The sequence below is a fragment of the Salmo salar genome, chromosome ssa20 (assembly GCF_905237065.1).
Source record: "Salmo salar chromosome ssa20, Ssal_v3.1, whole genome shotgun sequence".
Lineage (NCBI taxonomy): Eukaryota > Metazoa > Chordata > Actinopteri > Salmoniformes > Salmonidae > Salmo > Salmo salar.
Genome location: NC_059461.1, coordinates 51988980 through 52007403, shown reverse-complemented (window position 1 = coordinate 52007403; position 18424 = coordinate 51988980). Strand labels below are relative to the sequence as shown.

General features: G+C 41.5%; 2 protein-coding genes across 4 annotated transcripts; both read right to left on the bottom strand.

Moving 5' to 3' along the window:
• Positions 1–3559: 3559 nt before the first annotated feature.
• LOC106580895 (synaptosomal-associated protein 25) lies at positions 3560–12505 on the bottom strand. Of its 2 annotated transcripts, none has more exons than XM_045703583.1 (8): positions 12301–12505; positions 7627–7810; positions 7107–7148; positions 6821–6869; positions 5843–5954; positions 5395–5532; positions 4342–4486; positions 3560–4246 (listed from the first exon to the last, which is right to left on the bottom strand). In XM_045703583.1, exons 2-8 carry the CDS (start codon positions 7708–7710, stop codon positions 4181–4183), a joined length of 636 nt encoding a protein of 211 aa, XP_045559539.1. In that variant the 5' UTR covers positions 7711–7810; positions 12301–12505; the 3' UTR covers positions 3560–4180. The 2 variants fall into 2 exon arrangements, with proteins under 2 accessions (XP_045559539.1, XP_014017902.1); XM_014162427.2 differs by having other exon boundaries at positions 3561–4246; positions 12290–12503.
• A 328-nt stretch (positions 12506–12833) lies between these two features.
• On the bottom strand, positions 12834–18143 carry LOC106580760 (calpain small subunit 1). Of its 2 annotated transcripts, none has more exons than XM_045703581.1 (11): positions 17986–18143; positions 17551–17635; positions 17310–17346; positions 17012–17104; positions 15818–15875; positions 15601–15665; positions 15426–15494; positions 15074–15152; positions 13602–13718; positions 13436–13494; positions 12834–13291 (listed from the first exon to the last, which is right to left on the bottom strand). In XM_045703581.1, the coding sequence occupies exons 2-11, from the start codon at positions 17595–17597 to the stop codon at positions 13265–13267; spliced, it is 651 nt and encodes a 216-aa protein (XP_045559537.1). In that variant the 5' UTR covers positions 17598–17635; positions 17986–18143; the 3' UTR covers positions 12834–13264. The 2 variants fall into 2 exon arrangements, with proteins under 2 accessions (XP_045559537.1, XP_045559538.1); XM_045703582.1 differs by lacking the exon at positions 17986–18143 and adding an exon at positions 17817–17954.
• Positions 18144–18424: the final 281 nt, after the last annotated feature.

Sequence of the window (18424 nt, the reverse complement as noted above, 5' to 3'; positions counted from 1 at the left end):
TCCTTAGCCGGCCCACAAGAATGTAATGGTCTACCGTATCAAAAGCTTTTTGCCAAGTCAATAAAAAAAGCAGCACACCATTGCTTAGAATCAAGGGCAATGGTGACATAATTTAGGACCTTTAAGGTTGCAGTGACACATCCATAGCCTGAGTGGAAACCAGATTGCATACCTGAGAGAATACTATAAACATCAAGAAAGCCAATCAGTTGATTATTGACAAGTTTTTCCAACACTTGATAAACAGGGCCAAATAGAAATTGGCCTATAACAGTTAGGATCAGCTTGATCTCCCCCTTTAAAATTATTCTGCAAGGCACCAGTACCCAAAATTATAGCCTAAATTGCAATGCCTACAAGTTGAAGGCCTATTTTTTTATTTGGATTGGCCTAAATTAAACATATAATTATTATAGTGACAGGCTAAAGAACATTGGATAATTTTGAATACACATGGATTTCAATAAACAAATGGATAAGACTGTTCTATTCTCTTTGATTTAGTTCCTATTGCAGCTCAGACAAATGACTGACTGAACTGAAAGAAGGATGAATTAAATGTTCAAATATGTTGGAATGACGAGTTGCACCTATCATGCATGCTCTGCACTATTTAGCTAGTAGACAAAAAGGCCTACATTAGAGTATAATGACAATGGTTGCATGCCTCTAGAAGGGCATCTTCTGAGGCTGAGGGGTGCTTTACCGAAGGCGCATGGTGCTGTAGTGCTGCATGGAGATCACAATCTCTTCAACTGGGCAGCAGTGTCGCGATGGAGGGAATAGCTTAAAACTGAGACTACCTAAGACCACTGCAACAGAGTTATTGTAAAGTGTGGGAATAAGCTTATGCCAGACTTAGCCTACATTTAACTTCTCACTTGTTCATTTCAAAGTCCATATGTTCATGACCCGATTCAAATAAATCATGTTATTCCACAGAATATACTTTGGCAAGATATTGAGTGATTAAATATTCTATAAAAACATTTTTTGAGTGGAAAAGACTCCAGTGGTCATACATAACTCATAGATTCACCAAACATCTAATATTAATCTATGTTTCCTTATTCCTGGTAGATACCAGTGGTGGAAAAAGTACCCAATTGTCATCCTTGAGTAAAAGTAAAGATACCTGAATAGAAAATGACTCAAGTAAAAGTGAGTCACCCAGTACAATACAACTTGAGTAAAAGTCTAAAAGTATTTGGTTTGAAATACACTTAAGTGTCAAAAGTAAATGTAATTGCAAAAATGTACTTATGTATCAAAAGTAAAATAATACATAATTTCACATTCCTTATATTAAGCAAACCATATGGCACAATTGTTCGTGTTTTTTAAATTTACGGATAGCCAGGGGCACACTCCAACACTCAGACATCATTCAAAAACAGAGCATTTGTGTTTAGTGAGTCCGCCAGATCAGAAGCAGTAGAGGTGACCAGGGATGTTCTCTTGATAAGTGTAACGAGTACTTTTGGCTGTCAGGGAAAATGTATGGAGTAAAAAGTACATAATTTTCTTTAGGAATGTAGTGAAGTAAAAGTTCTCAAAAATATAAATAATAAAGTGAAGTACAGATACCACCCAAAACTACTTAAGTAGTACCTTAAAGTATTTTTACTTAAGTACTTTACACCACTGGTATATATTACTGATTATGATTGCAGACAGAGCCCAGAGAATGGAATGGTGCATTATTGAATTAGTCATATTTTGATAAGTTGAATGCATGGGGATGTCCACGTCACCCAGAGATATGTCCATGCTGTTGAGATGCACCTAGTGAGCTGAAACTTCACTGTTGTAGGCATATTTCAGCTAGTGCTATCTAGACTTGCACTGGCAAACACATCCATTACATTAGCTACCTAAATGTGAAGTAAATTAAACTGAGGAGTAATAGAAAATGGAGACTTAAATTGAAAACGTGCAGGATACCCCTTTCCGGTTTCCCTGACTTCTGTTTTTTTTTATACTGTGTTGTGCTTGTTCGGGTAACACTCCTCACAGGACGTTTGCTGTACGTTTTTTTGTTGGTGAGATGAAACTGCCAAAACTCTGAAAGGTATTATTGTATGTCAGAATTGCAACACAAGATTTGTTCAAGCCTAAAATGTTAGCCCGTAATCGTAACATGTTAACATTTGTTTCACGCATGGCTTTTCTAACAATTTACATATGGATTTTTCTTACGATTGTAACGATACGTGCAGTACCAGTCAAAAGTTTAGACACACCTACTCATATTTGTACTATTTTATACATTGTAGAATAATAGTGAAGAAATCAAAACTATGAAATAACACATGGAATCATGTAGTAACCAAAAAAGTGTTAAACAAATCAAAATATATTTTGGATTCTTCAAAGTAGCCATCCTTTGCCTTGATGACAGCTTTGCACACTCTTGGCATTCTGTCAACCAAGTTCATGAGGTAGTCACCTGGAATGCATTTCAATGAATAAGTGTGCCTTGCTAAAAGTCAATTTGTGGAATTTCTTTCCTTAATGCGTTTGAGGCAATCAGTTGTGTTGTGACAAGGTAGGGGTGGTATACAGAAGAAAACCCTATTTGGTAAAAGACCAAGTCCATATTATGGCAAGGATGGCTCAAATAAGCAAAGAGAAACAACAGTCCATCATTGCTTTAATTAAGACATGAAAGTCAGTCAATACAGAACATTTCAAGAACTTTGAAAGTTTCTTCAAGTGCGGTTGCAAAAAACATCAAGCGCTATGACGAAACTGGCTCTCATGAGGACCGCCACAGGAAAGGAAGACCCAGAATTACCTCTGCTGCAGAGAATAAGTTCATTAGAGTCACCAGCCTCAGAAATTGCAGCCCAAATAAATGCTTCACAGAGTTCAAGTAACAGACACATATCAACATATCAACTGTTCAGAGGAGACTGTGAATCAGGCCTTCATGGTCAAATTGCTGCAAAGAAACCACTACTAAAGCCACTACACCAATAAGAAGAAGAGACTTGCTTGGGCCAAGAAACACGAGCAATGGACATTAGACTGGTGGAAATCTGTTCTTTGGTCTGATGAGTCCAAATGTGAGATTTTTGGTTCCAACCGCAGTGTCTTTGTGAGACGCGGAGTAGGTGAGCGGATGATCTCTACATGTGTGGTTCCCACCATGAAGCATGGAGGAGGAGGTGTGATGGTGCTTTGCTGGTGACACTGTAGGTGATTTATTTAGAATTCTAGGCACAGTTAACCAGCATGGCTACCACAGCATTCTGCAGTTATACGCCATCCCATCTGGTTTGCGCTTCGTGGGACTATCATTTGTTTTTCAACAGGACAATGACCCAACACACCTCCAGGCTGTGTAAGGGCTATTTGACCAAGAAGGAGAGTGATGGAGTGCTACATCACATGATCTGGCCTCCACAATCACCTGACCTCAACCCAATTGAGATGGTTTGGGATGAGTTGGACCGACTGAAGGAAAAGCAGCCAACAAGTGCTCAGCATATGTGGGAACTCCTTCAAGACTGTTGGAAAAGCATTTTCCTCATGAAACTGGTTAAGAGAATGCCAAGAGTGTGCAAAGCTGTCATCACGGCAAAGGGTGGCTACTTTGAAGAATATCTGGTTACTACATGATTCCAATAGTATTGATGTCTTCACTATTATTCTACAATGTAGAAAATAGTAAAAATAAAGAAAAGCCCTTGAATGAGTAGGTGTGTCCAAACTTTTCACTGGTACTGTACGTTCAATCTTATGGCAGGTATCTGGCTCCATAGAGGATGGGCATTGAAAGAGGACCAGAGGGAGGATGGTGAAAGAGCGAAGGGGATGTGTATCTAGTTTCTAGAAAATAATCTAGCCAACAGATGGCAGTAGTGTGGTACAGGCTGGGTATCTGGGTACCACTCTCTGTAGCGTTCCACTTGTACTCTTTTTTTGTCATGTGGCATATGACATGGAGTACAAAGAGTGGAATGTAATAGCTGAACAGAGACTGGTAAACAGGCTAGGGTTAATGTATAGCCAGGTATGAATAATGATGTGTACCCTGCTGCTCAGGCTTTAGGATAAGGCATACACGATCATTTGGCAGATTTTCTATGTGGGTGAACGGTCACTGAACGCATATTGGCACAGAACGACAGGGAGTTGATTAGATCACACAGCAAGAAATGGACAATCTTCCTCTTTATCTCTTCATTAGATTGTTAGCTTTCTGATTGGCAGCATCGATGCGGGATACATTGAGAATGGCCTGTAGAAACAACACATTAGATTAATGTTCAATACAGAATTGGTCATCTATTGTTATTGAATAAATAGCTGTATGGCAGGTACTATAGGACTGACCTTGCCCTGAATGCGGTCAATCTGGACATTCTGCGTGTCGATCTCATTGCCCATGTCCAGTGCCATGCTCTTCAGGTTGCCTATAATGCTGCCTACATGTCCCAGATTCTCCTCCATCTCATCTTCACGTGCATCATTTGTCACCCTGACAGAAAGACAAGAGAGAAATACAGATAAAGAGAAAACACACCGACAGAATGTAGAATTTGCAGATGTCAGTTTGTACATTTAACAAAAGTTTCAGTACATCATTGTTTTTGGAAGGCGTGTTCTCTCTGCATGCAGGGAGGGGCATAGGTTTGTATAAATGTCCTCTGTTTGGCCAGGTGCTCCTACCACACATGACAGGTGACTGGTTCTATATGTCAATGTGTTATAGACAAGAGTAAATATCCCCGGCTGCCACACACAGCCTCTGTTAGGTACACAGTCCTTGGAGCTATAAATGAGCAAGTATTTGCAATGGCCAAATTCATCAGAAAATACTTGTAAACCAAAAAATATGTGCAGGCTGCATCAGAGAGTTCAAGGTCTTTTTCTGGATCAAAAAAAGGCTTAGGTGGTTGTTGTGTCGGAAAGGATCTTTGTGTTTTAATGGCAATTTCTAGCAATTTTACACATTTTTCCATCGACCTGAGAGAAATGTTGCAGTTTCAAAGATAATTTCCTGCAATTCTATACATTCTGCTATGAAGCTGATTGAACATTTAGCAGTTTTAAAGCTAATTTGTGTGTTCTTATGCTCAAACATTACAATGAAATCTAAACTCCTGAATTCATCATTTTTGTCTATTAAAAGTAATTAATAAAAAATTTGTTTTGATTTTGATTTTTTTTTACACTGTTTGGAATTAGTGGCCCAATACTTTTCTATGGAGAAATTGTTTTAATTATTAGCCCATATCCATAATAGTGTGATATAGGCCTACTGTATGTGTGTACAACAATAATAAGCTATCGTTCTCTTAGAAATAGTGAGGGCATGTGCACGTCTTTGAGTATTGGGATTTGTTGCCTTGCTATTGGGGTTGTCATGCCATTGACCATTATTACTTGCTTATGTAGCCTCCACTCATGATCATCTGCTCTCTCTCATCCACCACGCGTGAGGACGGCTGGCCGGACACCACCCCATCCTGGTTGTTCCCCCACACCTTCTTATAGGCCCCACTCTCCTCAAAGTCCTTCAGCCTATGCAGAGGCACAGACAGGACAGAGCACATCACACAGCCATACACACAAATTTTCATATCACAGTACATTGTGTTAACTCAAGAGTACACCAAAGGGTCACCTGCATGAAATAAACAAAACTCCTGATCTAAGCCCTGACATGTTGAAGAAGGAAGTAAGAGACAAGCCAAGCAAGAAGGAGTCTTATGCGCAGCAACTGGCAAACAAACTGTAAAGACCGGCACACAGACATGCACATTAATACTTGAGGAAGGAACCATGTTTTCCCCATCTGCTCCTGACGCTCATGTCCCCTCCCACCACCTACTTATCACAGGAACACAGACCGCAGCATTTGCCCAGGTCTGTGAGGTTCTTCTCAGCCTCCTTCATATCCGAGTTGATCTGGTCCAGGCCCTCCTCAATCCGCTCCAGTTGCTCTGGACAACGTAAAACGTGAGGGAAGGGTAGGAATGGGAGAGGTGGAGGAAAGTGGGGAGAATGAGGGAGAACGTAATATAACACAAAACTGTTCTATCACCAAAGCCCCCAACTGACAAAGGAAAGCCAGCGGTCAAGCATAATGCAATTGCGCAAATATGGTATGTGCAAACCCCAAAACTGAGAACAGGACACAAATGATTTAATAATGATACACACAAGTCCATAAAATGCCTGGTATTGTGTGAGTAGAAGAAATATAAATGTTTTGGGACATGACCATCATTTTCTTGTAGTTAACTTTGCTGCAGACTTCTAGTCACCCAATCTCATAATGGAACAAAACAAAAACAGACACAAAATGAATCATGGACTGGAGCAGAGGCCGGATGGATAGACAGACAGACTGTCTGGTTGCCGGTTGGCCTGACGGGCACTCAGGTGACACACAGATGACAGGTGTCCTCAGAGCAGGGCAGACCTACTTGATGCGGGGCCAGATGCACAGGCCACAACACTTGGCCATGTCAGTGAGGTTTTTCTCAGCCTCTTTCATATCCTTGTTGATTTGATCCATCCCCTCATCGATGCGGTCCAGTTGCTCTGCCCATATGGGGCAGGTGGGGAGCATGAGTAGGGTGGATAGGAGAGACACAGGAGGGAAAACACACATACAGTACATACACACAAAAGCAGACACACACATAGCCTACACACATCTAGTATACTGACAAAAACACGAGCACCCACTCATGTATATACATACAAGAACAAGGACCCTCTAAGGTTTCTGTTGTAAGATTGACATTGATGTGTCCACATCTTCCAATGGGAGAAAATGATTATATAACGTCCATTTCATTACCTCCTTGTTCGTCCAGCATGACCAGGGCCCGGATTCCTGAATCTTTGCTCTGTTGAGATCACAAATGGCATTAGATTAGATTCACCATAATGTTGCTTTAATGTTCATGATTTTTGCATTGAATAAAATGAAGAATCTTCAGTTGAAGGACTGAATGAAGTTCATTATCAGTAGGCTGCCAAAAGAAATCAACTAGAGATACTGTGATTATAATGACGATGATGTGTCATTATTAGGGCTTGGTCAACAGAGGCAGAGTGAGTGACAGGTGCAGAGTCTCCCATACCTCCTCTACTAGCTGCATCATACGACGGGTACTCTCCAGGGACTGGATGAGGAAGGTCAGAGAGACAGGACACAATTAGAGGATTTAGTTACCTTAGATACAGTACTAGAAACATAAACAGACTCATTTCAGTGGTCTGTGTGCCAAGAATGTGTTTGTACAGAATGCTGGGGCCTTTCTCCAGGGAATTTCCTGATGCTGAAGTAATTGGACTGGGAATTGGCTGTGATGTGCAGTAAGTAACCTTTACCCAAGGGGAAAACCCTCTGGGAGAGCGGCTTAGGGTGATGTCACTGTGTAATCTCTCAATATTGCAACTCTGAAAATAATGCCCGGGTATGGCAGGTAACCTTTTCTATAGCTCCTGGCATGATTTACCTTTTATCGTGGGGGCCAATGGTCAACAGCCAACGGCTATGGGGAAATTGTGTATTGATCTTAAAAAGTGCAACTGAACCTTCTGTTGTTGATATTTCAAAGTTAAAGAAGTTAGTGCTCTTGAGATGATATGTGACATTACCTCATCTGTCACCTGGTTGGCCCTCCTTTGCAGCTCCTCTTGCTCTGTCCTCACAGGCATGTCGGCAGCCATCTTGCCTGACATCTGCAGAAGCCGCGGAAGGACAGCACAGTCTGTCTGGTTTGCTCAGGAGCCTCTTTCCCAAGAAGCAAGGCTAGTGCATCAGGTGGCTTTGACACCAGTCCTGGTAAAGACAATGAAAACAGTGCAACAGTGCAGAGCTCTTTATGGGCAGTTTTTGTACAGAGTACAGTAATTAGAATATCTAGGCAATATCACCCAGAAAATGTCCCCTCTAATTACCCATTGCACTTTGAGTGAGCTTGAGGACATGGAACAATACTATTAAGGATACATGGGATCAGTCATGATTTCAACATGATCTGGTGGTTGAACTCTGTGGCTACACAGCCTTTCTCTCAGGCGCCATTGCAGCCCCATAGTTCTGAAAACCTGAATATTTGCAATTGGCATGTCAGTTTGATTACTGAATTTTATACCCTGCTTGTTTTATCCTCACCCCTCTCCATCCCCACTCGACTCTGTGCCTCTACTGCCTATCCTTTCAGATCATATTCCATTCATTGCTTAACATAATTAGTGCCCATTTCACAAAACCTCTCTTGTTCCTCAGACTCTTACACCTACAGTACATGCATCTCACCTACACTCCTTCCATTCTGTTGTGAGGGAGTCGAGGTGACAGTGCACCATGCAGCAGCATCCTTATAATTACCATTAATCACCACCTGCCTCACCCAGGCAACACGCTGAGAGACAAGAGGAGAGGGAGAGAAAGAAATGGAGAGAGAAAAAGAGGGAGAGGTGGAGGAGGGAGGAAGACAGAAGGAAAGAAAAGAGACAACCAGAACTAACAACAGTATGTTTTGTCTGGGAATGAAGGGCTGCAAAGATTGTGACACGTACTGTATATATGATGACGGTTAGAAGTTGTTGTGTAAGGATGGGTGCACCTCAGCCACGCTCAAGGTTCTAAACGATATCATAACCGCCATCGATAAAAGACAATACTGTGCAGCCGTCTTCATCGACCTGGCCAAGGCTTTCGACTCTGTCAATCACCGCATTCTTATCGGCAGACTCAAAAGCCTTGGTTTCTCAAATGACTGCCTCGCCTGGTTCACCAACTACTTCTCAGATAGATTTCAGTGTGTCAAATCGGAGGGCCTGTTGTCCGGACCTCTGGCAGTCTCTATGGGGGTGCCACAGGGTTCAATTCTCGGGCCGACTCTTTTCTCTGTATACATCAATGATGTGGCTCTTGCTGCTGGTGATTCTCTGATACACCTCTACGCAGACAACACCATTCTGTATACTTCTGGTCCTTCTTTGGACACTGTGTTATCAAACCTCCAGACGAGCTTCAATGCCGTACAACACTCCTTCCGTGGCCTCCAACTGCTCTTAAATACAAGTAAAACTAAATGCATGCTCTTCAACCGATCGCTGACTGCACCCGCCCGCCTTTCTAGCATCACTACTCTGGACGGCTCTGACTTAGAATATGTGGACACCAACAAATACCTAGGTGTCTGGTTAGACTAAACTCTCCTTCCAGACTCACATTAAGAATCTCCAATCCAAAATTAAATCTAGAATCGGCTTCCTATTTCGCAACAAAGCATCCTTCACTCATGCTGCCAAACATACCCTCGTAAAACGGACTATCCTACCAATCCTTGACTTCGGCGATGTCATTTACAAAATAGCCTCCAACACTCTACTCAGCAAATTGGATGTAGTCTATCACAGTGCCATCTGTTTTGTCACCAAAGCCCCATATAGTACCCACCACTGCAACCTGTATGCTCTCGTTGGCTGGCCCTCGCTTCAAATTCGTTGCCAAACCCACTGGCTCCAGGTCATCTATAAGTCTTTGCTGGGTAAAGCCCCGCCTTATCTCAGCTCACTGGTCACCATAGCAGCACCCACCCATAGCACGCGCTCCAGCAGGTATATTTCACTGGTTATTCCCCAAAGCCAACTCCTCCTTTGGCCGCCTTTCCTTCCAGTTCTCTGCTGCCAATGACTGGAACAAATTGCACAAATCACTGAAGCCGGAGTCTTATATCTCCCTCACTAACTTTAAGCATCAGCTGTCAGAGCAGTTTACCGATTATTGCACCTGTACACAGCCCATCTGTAAATAGCCCACCCAACTACCTCATCCCCATATTGTTACTTTTTTTTTGCTCCTTTGCACCCCAGTATCTCTACTTGCACATTCATCTTCTGCACATCTATCACTCCAGTGTTTAATTGTAAAATTGTAATTATTTCGCCACTATGGCCTATTTATTGCCTTACCTCCCTAATCTTACTACATTTGCACACACTGTATATAGATGTTTCTATTGTGTTATTGACTGTTCGTTTGTTTATCCCATGTGTAACTGTGTTGTTTGTGTCACACTGCTTTGCTTTATCTTGGCCAGGTCGTCGTTGTAAATGAAAACTTGTTCTCAACTGAACTACCTGGTTAACCTCTACGGGCTAGGTGGGACGTCACCGTCCCACTCTATTCAACAGCCAGTGGAACCGCGTGGCGCGAAATACAAAACCTCAAAAATGCAATAATTTCAATTGTTCAAACATATGACTATTTTACACCATTTGAAAGATAAGACTCTCGTTAATCTAACCACATTGTCCGATTTGGTCTCGTGAACGTGCATCTCCAATCTCTTTGTCACCAGGCAGTCCACTGACAAACTGTGCTACTATACTCTGCCCAGAGACAGGAGACACCTCAATCAGATTTCTGAGAGCCAATGGAAGCCTTAGAAAGTGCAACATAACCCCACGGATACTGTAGTTTTGATAGAGAACCAAAAGAAGAACTTCAAATTCGCAGACAGGCCACTTCCTGCTTGCAATTTTCTCAGGTTTTTGCCTGCCATATGAGTTCTGTTATACTCACAGACACCATTTAAACAGTTTTAGAAACTTCAGAGTGTTTTTTATCCAAATCTACTAATAATATGCAAATATTTGACTCTGGGCCCGAGTATTAGGCCGTTTACTCTGGGCACGCTTTTCATCCGAAATCAAAAATACTGCCCCCTATACCTTGACAGGTTAAATAAAGATGACATTTAAAAAACTATAAATAAATAAAAGGATGCCCACATGAAAAATTGGTTTTCTGTGGAGTCACACCTGGAATGAGACTTTGAGAACTTTGAACCAGAGCTGTTTTATCCCAGTGCAGATTTCCTGTCTCCTGCTCTTGATTCAATGAGCACTGTATCTGCTGTACCAGATAGACAGATCAGAATAAGACAGACAATACATCTCAACCAAAAGCTTCCTGTTGCACTCCCACTGACCCACCTACGCATCACATCGTTGATGGTCATGACAGCCATTTTGACAACTCATGAGGGAGACATATAACAGGGTTGCCTATCTTTCAGACGCAGAACTTACTCTATTAAAAAAAGCTGTGAAGTATTGTGTGCGACACGTGCCTGATTTCGTATGCTTAAATAGAAGAACAGAACAAATATAAAAGAAAGTCACAGTCCCAATCAACACAGTTATAGGACAAGCAGAGGTAGTTGGTTAGGGTGTTCTCATAACACGTTTGAGGAATGAATAAAACAGAAGCATTGAAATGAGACAAGCATGCTGATTCATATCTTAGCCATGGGGAAAATTGGCACCTTTTTGGTGCGTTTTTTGATGCCTTTTAAAAGGCTGATTAAGTGGTGTTTTAGGGTGTATTATTATCTTCCATGAGTCCGCAGTTGCTTGATGAAGTGCAAGCTGTCATGCCACCCACCAACCCCCCTGTAACCTACACTAAAGGAGACCCCTGGCCATGCTCTATAAATTGACTGACCACTATGGATGAATAGCCTATGTACATTACATAACCAATGCCTAACCTATCTGAAGGGACATATTTGAATATTTGATTTTCCTCAAATTCAACAGATGACAAACTTGTAAAAGTATCATACAGTATCTGATTCTGAACACAACGTGTGTGTTTGTTTGACAACATGTGTGTTTGCCAACACGCTCAGAGCTATATATTTGTCTAATGTTAACCTGCTGTAAATGTCAACCTGCATTGCCCCTGAAAAGGGCAGAGATGAGTGTCCACAGCTTGACATGTTTTCTGACATCATGGATCATGGCTACCCACTGAAGAGGACTGCCACCACAGTAATTACCACTGATGAGTAAATACCATTAATTCTACACCCCTATTAGAATACTAATCTACCCCCTACACTAAAACACTAATAAGACAATATGATGTTATAAAAACATGTTTTCAAGAAGAGCATTGATAACCTCATCAAGGACTGGGCTGCTACAAGAAATGGGAGGATTCAGCACATTGTGTTTCATGAGACCTATTATTGCAATGTTTACATAGTATCAAGTAACATGCACGTTTGTTTACATCAAGACTAGATACTTATATTTTTGATTTTGTATATAACTTTCAGAAACGTATCAAACAGTGGATTTAGCCAGTCTTTGTTGTAACTCTTTTAGGCCGTAAATAAATAGATAAACAGTGTTGATGTGATGGGTAAAGCTTAGCCTCCACATAGCCTATATTATAATATAAAATGCACTTACGTCTATAAAGTGATAAACACAGTTAAATCGCTTCTAAACTTACCTTTAACTTACTGTATATGAGTGGTCGTGTTTGCCTCGACTTTGCCCAACAATCCACTGGAACATCCGTCACCTGTTTGTTCATTGATCTACCCGGTCCCTCAGCATCATCTCGAAGGTTTTTGTTCCATCCTTCCAGAACCGCTCTGCCCCCAGGTAAGTCCGATGACACGCCCGGATTACCACCCGCTCACCCAATTGGTGGCTGACTTCGATCTTACGCCCTGACGAGTGGTCTCTCATTTTATTGGCTCTAGTCCATCCTCCGAGATCACGCCCCCTTGAACAGCCGCTCTCTCGTTGCTCTGGAAACGGCCCGTGTACCTGTGCACGTCATCAGCCGCTGTTCTGTGTGCTTCTCCTTTTGCCATGCAGTGTGTAAATAAAGTGAATAGGCAGCAAAGATTCGGCTATTAGTCGGCAGAGGTGGAAGTTAAGAGTGATGAATAACTGAATAACAGTCTACTTTATTATTGACTTGGTTTGTAAAAGTCAGTCAAAAAAACGACAATAAAACAAAAATATTAAAGTTATCTACAAACACATGAGAGAACATTTCTTTAATGAGCAAAAGCAGAACATTTAGAAATTGTAATAAATGAGATAGCTGCAAGTACTAGCTAATATTGCCCCTTTATTGAGCACTAGAATTTATATATTACATTACATAGCAGTATGGAATGTTTGACCAAGTGTGTTGCTGGAAAAAAGGAAAACAGAAAACTTAAAAATATTTTGAAAATAGAAAGGTAATTGAGTTTGGCCTTTTTCGACAGAAAGCGGATTTGTGCTTTCCTGGTGTTGCTGCAATGCTGCCATCTAGTGATGAATTGACTGAACATTCATGACTAAATGACGTATGAACGTCTGTAAACAATAATAACAATGGTAATATGAAATAAAAATCTTAAATAAGAGAGAGAGAGAGCTAAATGAAGAGATTAATGTAGAATTTTTGTAGGCTTTCCTTGATGTTTTATGAGTACATGGTCAACTGAAGCCACTGCGGAGAAAGCAGAACACAATAAGAGGTGTGGTTATTGAGGTCTAATTTCAGTTCCTATATCCAGTCATTAATCTTTAAAAAAGTCCCTAACCCTAAACACAACATTTAAATTCAAAGAGCAAATAGTGAAAACTAATTTACCTCCTGGATGTTGACTTTGATGATTCCATCATCGTCTTTGTCCAGAGTCTTGAAAGCTCCTGAAAATGCACAAAACACTATTACTGAAGGGTAATGAAAAGGAAATAGTCTGAAATCAAGAACATAATCGGACTGAGCAGGGGATCATTGAGGATCAGTCACTTACGACACATGGCGTCCAGTCTGACCAGGCACCCAATGTAGTTGTCAAAGTCCATGTTGCCCTGTTCATCACTGTACCTGCGGACCATCAACTGGAAGAGCTGGTCGTTGAGAGGGAAGCCTGCACACGGACAGAACAGGAGAGAGACACCAATGAGACCAAACACATATATGCAGGAACAAGCTGGCTTTCATCAGTTCATCAGTCATGACTGTTTGTTGTCACTGTTACAAGGGCCTTATGATGACAAAGATACGCTGTGTACTACTCCCTTCACAGAACAGCGTAAACTGGCTCTAACCAGAATATAAAGAGGAGTGGGAGGCCCCGGTGCACAACTGAGCAAGAGGACAAGTACCTTAGAGTGTCTAGTTTGAGAAACAGACGCCTCAGAAGTTCTCAACTGGCAGCTTCATTAAATAGTACCCGCAAAACACCAGTCTCAACGTCAACAGTGAAGAGGCGACTCCGGGATGCTGGCCTTCTCGGCAGAGTTGCAAAGAAAAAGCCATATCTTAGACTGGCCAATAAAATAAAAGATTAAGATGGGCAAAAGAACACAGACACTGAACAGAGGAACTCTGCCTAGAAGGCCAGCATCCCGGACTCGCCTCTTCACTGTTGACGTTGAAACTGGTGTTTTGCGGGTACTATTTAATGAAGCAGCCAGTTGAGAACTTCTGAGGCGTCTGTTTCTCAAACTAGACACTCTAAGGTACTTGTCCTCTTGCTCAGTTGTGCACCGGGGCCTCCCACTTCTCTTTATATTCTGGTAAGAGCCAGTTTGCGCTGTTCTGTGAAGGGAGTAGTACACAGCGTTGTACGAGATCTTCAGTTTCTTGGCAATTTCTCGCATGGAATAGCCTTCATGTATCAGAACAAGAATAGACTGACGAGTTTCAGAAGAAAGTGCTTTGTTTCTGGCCATTTTGAGCCTGTAATCCAACCCACAAATGCTGATGCTCCAGATCCTCAACTAGTCTAAAGAAGGCCAGTTTTATTGCTTCTTTAATCAGAACAAGAGTTTTCAGCTGTGCTAACATAATTGCAAGAGGGTTTTCTAATGATCAATTAGCCTTTTAAAATGACAAACTTGGATTAGCTAACACAACGTGCCATTGGAACACAGGAGTAATGGTTGCTGATAAAGGGCCTCTGTACACCTATGTAGATATTTCATTAGAAATCAGCTGTTTCCAGCTACAATAGTCATTTACAACATGAACAATGTCTACACTGTATTTCTAATCAATTTGATGTTTTTTAATGAACCAAAAGATTGCTTTTCTTTCAAAAACAAGGAAATTTGTAAGTGACTCGAAACTTTTGAACGGTAATGTATATGCAGGAACAAGCTAGCTTTCATCAGTTATCATGGCTGTCTGTTGTCACTGTTATGACACTGTTATAAAGGCCTTATGATGACAAAGAAATATGCATTCCCATGTTTCGGATCTCATGATCTCTGAGCTCACCTGCAGCTTTGAAGGCAGCGGGAAGCTCTTGTGAGGAGATGAGCCCTGAGCGGTCTGCGTCATTTGATATGTAGATGCACTGAATCAGAACGGAAATAAGGTTACACAAGAGGTCAAAGTTCACAGCACCTTTTATTAAGAGTGTATTAACATAACATTTATAAAACAACATTCTTACATTAATGGAGTAAGAGGACAGTTGGAAGTTGTACGGGGTGTTATATGAATTTCTTGCAAATACATGTAAATCATTTCTAACTCAAGGCAAACGTTTCACGGAAATGTCCATCATTTCACACAATTGTTCATACAGTGCCGATTGTCAAAAATGTGACAAGAGGACTGAACTCACCTGCCATTTCTTGATGTTGTTCCATAAAAACTTGAACTCATGGAAACCTAGCTTTCCTGTGCTGTCGCTCTGTGTGCTCAGGGTTAAGGTAAAACTTAATATCAACTACTCTGATAGTATAGAATAGTATAGTATAGTCCTCCATCCTAATACAGACACTGATGTGGAAGGATACATCCATGACAGCCACCATGCTCCTACATGACTCGATGCTAAAGCCATCAGTCTTCAGGTCACTACCTGAAATGAACACAGACAGACCACTCCTTCACTACAACACAGAAAACCATTCCATGGAACCAGTCTTGCGCTTAGACTCCATTATGTGTGCAAGAAGTGTACAAAGACAAATATAGACATAAGCATAGTGTTTGTGTAAGAATAGGACTCACGTTTTCCAATGATCCTGTTGAGGATGTTCATCAGTTCAGTGGGGCTCACCTCCATGTCCTATAATACACAGATAGATACACAAGTAAATCCTCATACGCTGTAAATGCCTACATGTATCTGGGTGACAACTCAGCTCACAAAAGGATAAGGACACTGAGACTACTTTAATGAACAGATGTTTTAGGAGTACAATCATGGACCAAATACATAGTTCTCTCTGTATTTGTGCGTGACATATTATAACCAAAATTATGGTAACAACTTCACAACTTTAAGCAGGTACATTTGCAACAGGTATATCTTTAGGATTCATTCCATATGCATATTGTGTTCCCTCCACTTATGAGTAAGGCCTTAATAAGGCTGTCCAGTCATCAGTTTAAAGTCAACCACTGCCAGACGAGTGCCCAGAAAAACATGTAATACATGTATCCACTCCCAGCAACAGTATATGACTCACACAGCCTCCACCCCCACCCACACAAAACTAACCAGCCAGGAGTCAGACAATGGTAGGTATAGAGAGAGAGGAGGAACCAGTCTCTCTTCTTGCTGTCTGTGGAATAAACCAGGGGTTTGGGTTGTCAACAACCACACCCTGAGCTTCTTACTCCACCACTGCCTGATCCAATAGCAGTCATATGAGCCTACAGTAGCTGTTGAGAAGGGAAACATCTGTGGAGCCCTGGGCTACTACACATGGCCAGAACCAAAGGGGGCGGAATCAATGATTTAAACCAACAGAAAGTCTTTACTATACTCTACTAAAAGGCTTCTATCGGTTGGCAGCAGCGAATGACAGACAGCACATTAGAAGCGTCATTTCCAACATCTTTGGGTGGCTGGATGAACCACATTCTGAGGTCTGGCTCCAGATGAAGCAGGGTGAATGAGTGGAGGGAGGGGTTTAGAATCCAAACTAGGCTTAACTTGGATACAAGAGGCGACAACAGGGCTTCACTTATTGTACCAGTGTAAAATCAGCCCAAAAATGAAATAACATCCATGCCATGGATAGTTGGCTGCACCTACTTCAAAAGACAATACACCACAAACAATACTGTAACTTAATTAACACTGGTCGTTGGTTTGCTCTCTATTACAATAAACCACTAACGGTTGGGTAATGGAGGTGAATAGGATAAGATATGAGAGTAGTAGGAGTGCATAAGTTGAAAACAATAAGTACTTACATCCCCAGCGAGTTGCTGGAACACCTTGCGGAACTGTGTCTCCTCGTCATTCTCCTTCGGATTAGCGTAGGCCAGAGGTCTGCGTGGTGGGGGCTAGGACACAAACACAGACCAGGTTCTGTTAACACTAACACTTACAGCCCTCTTCACTGCAGTCTGGCATGCAGGCCAACACACAGCAACAGTTGTGGCTCATTTGCTCAAAAGAGTAGAGTTTACTTCTAAAACTTTCCAATCCACAGTATTCATAAGACTAGTGTTCTGAGATGTTATAAAGGTTGTTAAAGGGTTAACTCACAGGCTCTGAGGGCACAAATTGACCGGGGTCAACATTGCTGTTGGAGAAAACCAGAAGGACCATTGTCTATTACTATATAATAACTACTGAGTGTGCAACATCATGAATGAATTAAGTCAGTAACCTGACAGGGTGTGTGTGTGTGTGTGTGTGTGTGTGTGTGTGTGTGTGTGTGTGTGTGTGTGTGTGTGTGTGTGTGTGTGTGTGTGTGTGTGTGTCTGTCAAAAGGAGCCGGGCCTACCTCACAACATCTAGGATGCCACCAATTAGTTTTTTGGCCAGAAACATCTTGAAGAGGAACTACAGGTGAAAATCTACAAAATAAGCTTAGAGATAAAAAAGAGAATAAGAGTTTGATCATTCAACATCTGATGAAAATCTATTTGTCCACCTTAAACAAAAAGGCGACAACAGAGAGAAAGCAAGATATATACTTTTTGTCCACCTGTAATAAAATATATATACATTGTGTCCACCTGTAATAAAATATATATACAATTTGTCCACCTGTAATAAATGTGTTATTGGTGGGGCTCCCTCAGAAAACTGCAACCTCGCCTGTATTGGTAAGCAGCACAAATAGTAACCTCTGCAGCAGATTTTAAAAGATTTTAAGTGACGAAGAAGGCAAAACAAACGTGAAACAGTCAGATAAACTTGTTAAGGAAATACTTACAGCGACCAATGCGTTGCTGAAGTCGACAAAGACTGATGTGCTGACACTCCTACTAGGTACAAAAACCAGCTTTACAAGTTAGTTTTCAACGCATCAGAGATGTTCGTGTTCTACCTCGGTGATCAGCGCTTCACACCCCTGCCTAGGGAGCACCAAGACAGGTTGTCAATGACTCTGGGTCCTATAATCTCTAGTGCTATGATCAGAAGGACTGATATTTCCCTAATAATTATATTACGGATGATGAGACTTTTTAAAAACCTTTTAATTACACATTTACTACACTTTTATTATGAATGATTCACATTGATTTAACGTAATGAGGGTACATCGACCTTATGGTGTAATGTTAATGTTGAGCAGTGACGTGAGGGGCAAGGAGGTCACGGGGTGAAGGCGGAAGTCTACAGGAATGTTTTAGCAAGCGTGTGTTCAATAA

Excerpts from the sequence above, each read along its gene's own strand:
- LOC106580895 (XM_045703583.1), bottom strand. The coding sequence starts at position 7,710 with ATGTCAGGCAAGATGGCTGCCGACATGCCTGTGAGGACAGAGCAAGAG. Across the intron at positions 5,955-6,820 it reads CATGCTGGACGAACAAGGAG|AGCAACTGGAGCGGATTGAG; the intron begins GTAATGAAATGG and ends TACGTTGTCCAG. Across the intron at positions 5,533-5,842 it reads GGTCTGTGTTCCTGTGATAA|GCTGAAGGACTTTGAGGAGA; the intron begins GTAGGTGGTGGG and ends GCCTCTGCATAG.
- LOC106580760 (XM_045703581.1), bottom strand. The coding sequence starts at position 17,597 with ATGTTTCTGGCCAAAAAACTAATTGGTGGCATCCTAGATGTTGTGAG. Across the intron at positions 15,495-15,600 it reads GCATGGTGGCTGTCATGGAT|AGCGACAGCACAGGAAAGCT; the intron begins GTATCCTTCCAC and ends CTGAGCACACAG. Across the intron at positions 13,292-13,435 it reads TCAAAGTCAACATCCAGGAG|TGGCTTCAGTTGACCATGTA; the intron begins GTAAATTAGTTT and ends CTTTCTCCGCAG.